The sequence below is a fragment of the Megalopta genalis genome, chromosome 1 (assembly GCF_051020955.1).
Source record: "Megalopta genalis isolate 19385.01 chromosome 1, iyMegGena1_principal, whole genome shotgun sequence".
NCBI lineage: Eukaryota > Metazoa > Arthropoda > Insecta > Hymenoptera > Halictidae > Megalopta > Megalopta genalis.
The window spans coordinates 35,377,830-35,383,884 of record NC_135013.1 but is presented as its reverse complement, the minus strand read 5'-3'; the positions used below and the strand labels follow the sequence as shown (position 1 = coordinate 35,383,884).

Below are 6,055 nucleotides of genomic sequence, written 5' to 3'. Positions count from 1 at the left end.
ATGCATGAAATGCTATCCTTTTCTTTTATTTATACAGAATGTTAATTATCAAATCAATGCAATCGATATATATTTGACGACCGTATTCAATTGAAAGAATTCAAACGTTTAAATAAAACAATTAGATAAGTAGTTCGCTGCTTTTTTAATGCATATAATTGTATAACAAAATGTAGGAGGACAATATTTATAGATGGTAATTAATTTATTTTCGCTCCTAAACGTACTATTGTACGTAACTTATTCTCAGAGACATACATACATATGTATACATAATAGAATACTTTGCCAAACTTCCCTTCAGATTATTAATAGATCATAATCACTTTTTTGCCGAGTTGTTTACACGCCTTTTCTTGTCTAGACTGTGAAACGTAACGTTATGTAGCATCTAAAGGTGAAGGTTAAAGAGGGAATAAATTTCTGCATCCTACACATCGTATATGGTGAGAGGATAAGAGCTAGGCCATTTTTAATATTCATTCGATGTGTTAAAAAAAAAAGAACATGGTCCTTCCGTTTTAGTGCAACAGCCATCGATGACTTGGTTTTATAATTGATCAAACCCATCTTGCATTACTCGATTATACATTTTTATTTCCTTCTTTTTCTACATCCTCATGACCTTCATCGGCTAATTTAGGAACTTTTCTTTGATCAATAAATTCACTTTCCCATCCAAGCTGCTTCCAGTTTCAATTTCATCCGAGGTTGTGGAATTCGATTTCGACGAATTCGTTTTGGTCAGAGTCGAATCGTTCCTGTTGGCAAGAAGAGATACTTGTTTTCTTCTCGCCTCATTGGACTTGTTGAATAAACTTATGGCTCGCTCTCTCGAGTTCGCAAACTTATTCGAGTCGTTCTCTTCCTTGGAAAGATGTCTTACAGGCAACACCCTCGGTGGTCTTTTGAAGGGTTTCACAGAAGCAGCTTCGGCTTCCATTTGATTCCCTTTTTTCGCTCTCGAAGATAAAGATTTGGATGTTCTGCCTCCCTTGGGCTCTTCATTCGGTTCCGAGGCATGACTGCGAGCGACTCGTTTCACATCGTCGATGTCTTCCGGGTGTGATAAATTTCTAATCGACGTATCGTCACGTTGTGCCATATCAAGTTCGCTCACTGAGCTTGCATTTTCGTTGATCGCTTGAGCGGATACTCCATCGGGCGTGAGAACCGTCTCTAATAATGTTTTCTGCTTCACGAGATCGCTGACTTTTTCAGACGTGCTCTTGGCTGTCGGTAGGACTCGAAGGTTCGTATTAAAATAGCTTTTGTTCAAAACTACCGCTTTCGAAGTGACGAAGTTTATTCTTCTTGCGGTATTTAGAAGCAGATCCGGTCGCCTCGGTGCTGTTCTACGACTTTCAAACACTCTCACTTCACGAATCAGGTCTTCTACATACGGTTCCCCTTCGTCCAGCTGAAACAGTTGAACCGGCGATGCCAATCGACCTTTCTTCGTTATTTGAAGACCTTGCTTCACATCTTTTGAAGCTGTGGAGCTAACAGTTCTCCGAGAATTCGACAATTTCTTTTTCTGTATTTCAACAAGCCTTGACGCTGGAGGCGATTCCGTTCTCGGATGATGCAACGGCACCTGGTTTACATCTGTAGTGCCCATACCATCTTGTACGTTTTGCGTCATCTCTGTGGACTCGTCAGTTGAATTAGCAGAAGTAGCAGTTTTACTTTCATCCGCATTCTTATCCTCGTCATTAAGGCCTTCAGCTTCATGGATATTCACTGGTATGTCCCAAGTGGATACTTCGAGGAAAGGCACGTTGGTCCGCGACTCGGTCGTTTCATCCTCTTCAACGCTGTCCTCAATATGCGTCGGGATGTTTAATTCAGTTGAAACTGTTTCTGTTTCGTACGTTTGCGATAGCGTGTTCTTCGAATCCCATGGAGATACGATCGCACGCGCCGATTCTATCGATCTCGGAACCGTTGAACAACATCTTACTAAATCCCTGCTTTCACAAGGCAATATCAACACTTGCTTATCGACGACAAGCTGAACATCAACTGAACACTTGGTGGAAGGAACACAAGGGCAGGAATCATCCGATCCTAGGGTCCTCGACGCAACGATGTAGATGTTGACGAATTGCACTGTCCTAAGCAGAATAACAAACGATTAACTTAAGAACAACGTGTTTATCCGGTTCAGGCGACTAAAAGCATTTTTCCATTACCAAAAGATGCATCCTAGCGCGATTGGCTTCATGATGACTGGATTTTCATTAGAACCAGCCGGTGGCGTGAATTGCTTCCAAATTAAGAGCCGAGCAGAGGAGGAGCTGTGTCACTGTGATTTTATACCGGTCGACCCCACTTAAGACTTAATATTTAGCAATCTATAGCTCATCTATTAACCAGACGTCCTTTTCAGAAAATAGCGCGGAGAAAGTGAAGGTATACAACCAATTTACAGTTTTCTTCCATGAGACCGCTTTATCTCGATGGGACGATATTTTCGAATATTCCGTGTCGTCCGTCTCAATTATCAGTCGTCCCGCTGTACGCATAGTGCCCCGGCGTGGCATGGTCTCCGCAAATTTATTAGTTTACCCTGGGCCGAGCTTTTATTGCATCTTTAATCGAGTTAGCCGGGCGAAGGGCGCCAGAATATAATTATAATGTTCAAGTAAATATACTTCAGGGTACAACAATAAGTCAACCGAGGCGGGAGCATGCGCGATATCGGCTTTTTCACGGGAAACCCGGTGGTGTGTTCATCGGAGATGGATCTCGCAGAACTTGTTGTGCACCCGCCACGCGCTTACGGCTGAAGTGATTATCAATGAGGGCGGCAAAACACGCGAGATAAACAATATACTGACCACCACACGTAAACCAAGTTATACTCGCGAAACCATAAAATTTCGTTGCGATTTTCAATATCGATTCGACCGTTTCTTTTTTTTATACGCGCTCATTATGCTAACAGGAGTTCTGAAAGGGTACGTTTTTTGAAAAGAGTGATTACTCTCGAACCAGGTATCTCTCGAATAATTAACAGTGTGCTGCGGCTTTACAATTTCCTCCCGCATGGCCTCCAACGTAGTTCAATGTTTTAGAACTCTCCTGTGCTGCGAGGATGAGAATTTTACGTGGAACGACACCGCCGACGCAATCGATCATCAGAATAGAAACAGTCTCCACGAAGCCTCGTCTTTCTTGAAAATCATTTACAGGGTAGTAGTCCCGACGATTGTGGCTAGCGGCCTTTTCGGAAATATTTTGATATTGGTAGTGTTGTCCACGCCGTTGTTCCGTGGAATCGCTTATATGTATCTCAAAGGACTAGCTCTTGCGCACGTCGGTGTTTTAGTATCTTGGATACCCATATGTACGTACTACGATGCAATCGTTAAAAGAGAACGTTCATACTACAATTGCGAACGTGTCCGATTTCAGTTGTCAGGCTGGGTTATGGCATGAAGAACAATTATCCGTCCGCGTTTTACCACGCTCACATGGAGCTGGTCGCAGTCAACATTTTCGCTACGGCGAGCATCTTGATAATCACTTGCCTGATCGTCGATCGGTACATTTTCATCTTCTTCCCGCCTCGCATTCGGACGAGAAACGCGCGGAAGAATGTCCGCTCCGTCATTTTGTGCTCGTTCATCGTCGGATTCGCGGTATTACAATTATTCTGGAAGAAAGAACAAATAATAATTGTGCCGAGCTATGCAGAAATCGGAGAACGACCCTTGTATCATAGAATAATCGTAACTGCCAAGCTACTTCATTTTCGTCGATGAAAATTTGCATACTATATTTAACATCATTGGGGGTGGTATCTTTCTGCACAACTTCGGCCAGTTAAGGGTGGAACAGTGATCCTAATATTTTTGAAAACCATTCTATAGATCAGTGCTCCGCTGACAAAGATGAGAACGGTGTACGAGCATGCAGAGGGTGCAGGTATTCAGTTCACCTTGCAGGAGAACACTTCCGTTACTCAGCACCCCGTGTGGCAGGCGTACATATGGATCATGGAGGTCGCGGTGCGCCTTTGTCCGACCTTGATCCTTCTTCTATTGAACAGCGCGGTAGTCAAGAGATTTCTGCACCTGAACGCAAAGAAAAGGGAATTTCAATCGGTCTCCGACAAGTATCGGACCGCGAATCTACCTGACACGTCGCTGTTGACCCGCAACCGCGGGTACAGGTACCATATAGCCGTTTCAGATCGGGTATTGTAGTGAGAAAAAGGGGCGCACTCTCGAGTGATGTGAAATTCGAAACTCTTGTTTGCTTTGGTTGAGTGCACCCTCCATTATATCTCGATTAATGCGGCCGCCTTAAATCCCTCCCGTCGACGCCACACATCAAGGTTATACTAAAAAAGTGTGGCGCGTGTTTCATGTGACCTTGGAACTACCTTAGAAACACTAAAAAAACATCTAAAAACCTTCATCTGTTGTAAGCTCGCAAAAAATCTGAAAAACAAATAATAGATGATTTATGATTGTATAAAGAAAATTAATTCGAAGATCGTGCTTTCCTAAATTGTCTTCTCTTCTCTTCTATGAACGCACCTTACGTCACAGATCCATGGATAACATATATCTATACGGTCGTATAAAAAAAGATACGAGCGACCTTCAAATTTTTTGAAGAAGTAGATATCCGTAGAGAACCTGTTTGTACCATCGCAGCAGTCTTTTTTTCTAGGATCTTCTTTTATTTTTTGGCGTGATAAAAACGTTTAATTGTTCCAGGCCCCGTGTCTCACCCTGTATAATACAAGCGAAGTTAAAACCGAGCAAAGCATCATCGAAATAATGGGCCACCCTTTTGAAAGCTAATAGCCATTGCATGTACTTGGGTAATCAATTTTCTTATCCACGTTAAATCATGTTTCAGAGAAGAACAGCACCTTGCTGCACTGATGTCGGTCATGGCGGTGTGCTTTGTAGTGACTATGATACCGTCGATCGTACTCCCGTTTTTGTATAATAATCACGAGCCCCTGGACGTAGGCTACCATCTATTCCGTTCGTTTGCCGCAGTTGCCGAGCTTTGTAATTACGCCGTACACATTCTTATATACTTGTCTTGTAGCAAAGAGTTTCGCGAAGAATTATTCAAGCTTCTTCAGGTAAAGGAATGAAGTTCAAATGTTTCATCCACCAATGCTACAAATTAATTACAATTCTAATACTTAAAATTTTCAACAAATCATTTTTTCGATGAAACGTCAAGGTCATCCTATCTTTTTCAGGTACCACAACATAGTTTTAATTTCCAATATAGCTCAACGACTTACAATGTTATAACTCTTAAATGATTTTCGATTAAAAAAAAAAAAAAAATTAGGTTACACTACGTTATCTGAAGAAGACGAGGGAATATCTTGACTCTTCATCAGAAGACGTCTTTTGGAAATTTTGTTGACAGAATTTTGAATTAGATCATTACGTACCATTTTGTTAAATACTCTGTAAAGATATGATTGTATCGTAAAAGTGGGATATCAATGTGTAGGTTTAAAATAATGAGAAACAACAATTTTGAATCGAACCTTCTCTGGAATTGCAGAATAAGTGCAGGACGAACATAGAGGAGGACATCGAACGACCAATTGGGGAAATTGAGGATTATAGCAGACACGGCACTACGGTTCGATTAACTCCTGAACCAACAAAATTAAATTCTCCCGGCTCTACGAGCAAACAAAATCCTGTGGAAGAAGATGGTGAATCAGAATTATTGAATGCTTCTGACATTGTTTAATAATCGTAGTAATAAAGTGCGAATAAAACTGTGTGATAATTGTATCATTGTCAATGAAAACGGTTCCAATAACATACAGGACTCTGGTATCTTCAACTTGCTTGTAACCCAAGATATTCAATTTTGATTTCTTATCTTTTTAAGCTTTAATTGCGTATATATGTATGTAAGCGATTGTGACGTCTTTTGCGGACAAAAAGCAAAGCTTAGTTCGGAGTCTGTACAGCGCCAATTTGGGTAGTGACAAAACGCTCAAACTATTAGACAAAATCGACTGTCGGTGATTTAGCACTCACGTTAATATGGT

At 41.4% G+C, this 6,055-nt stretch overlaps 2 protein-coding genes across 3 annotated transcripts; one reads left to right on the top strand and one right to left on the bottom strand.

Annotated features, from left to right (window-relative positions):
- Positions 1-126: 126 nt before the first annotated feature.
- LOC117217946 (uncharacterized) lies at positions 127-2,356 on the bottom strand. The gene is made up of 2 exons (XM_033465867.2): positions 2,196-2,356; positions 127-2,117 (listed from the first exon to the last, which is right to left on the bottom strand). Exons 1-2 carry the CDS (start codon positions 2,225-2,227, stop codon positions 635-637), a joined length of 1,515 nt encoding a protein of 504 aa, XP_033321758.2. The 5' UTR covers positions 2,228-2,356; the 3' UTR covers positions 127-634.
- A 402-nt stretch (positions 2,357-2,758) lies between these two features.
- Positions 2,759-5,781, top strand: LOC117217947 (putative G-protein coupled receptor AH9.1). Of its 2 annotated transcripts, none has more exons than XM_033465868.2 (6): positions 2,759-2,963; positions 3,081-3,352; positions 3,421-3,647; positions 3,879-4,180; positions 4,879-5,113; positions 5,554-5,781. In XM_033465868.2, exons 1-6 carry the CDS (start codon positions 2,941-2,943, stop codon positions 5,746-5,748), a joined length of 1,254 nt encoding a protein of 417 aa, XP_033321759.1. In that variant the 5' UTR covers positions 2,759-2,940; the 3' UTR covers positions 5,749-5,781. The 2 variants fall into 2 exon arrangements, with proteins under 2 accessions (XP_033321759.1, XP_076382863.1); XM_076526748.1 differs by having other exon boundaries at positions 2,760-3,000.
- The last annotated feature ends 274 nt before the right edge of the window (positions 5,782-6,055 follow it).

Bases quoted from the DNA above. Each gene is read 5' to 3' on its own strand.
- LOC117217947 (XM_033465868.2), top strand. From the start codon at position 2,941: ATGCTAACAGGAGTTCTGAAAGG. The intron at 2,964-3,080 runs GTACGTTTTTTG...TCAATGTTTTAG, and splicing joins CTAACAGGAGTTCTGAAAGG to AACTCTCCTGTGCTGCGAGG. The intron at 4,181-4,878 runs GTACCATATAGC...ATCATGTTTCAG, and splicing joins ACCCGCAACCGCGGGTACAG to AGAAGAACAGCACCTTGCTG.
- LOC117217946 (XM_033465867.2), bottom strand. From the start codon at position 2,227: ATGAAGCCAATCGCGCTAGGATGCATCTTTTG. The intron at 2,118-2,195 runs GTAATGGAAAAA...TATTCTGCTTAG, and splicing joins GCGCTAGGATGCATCTTTTG to GACAGTGCAATTCGTCAACA.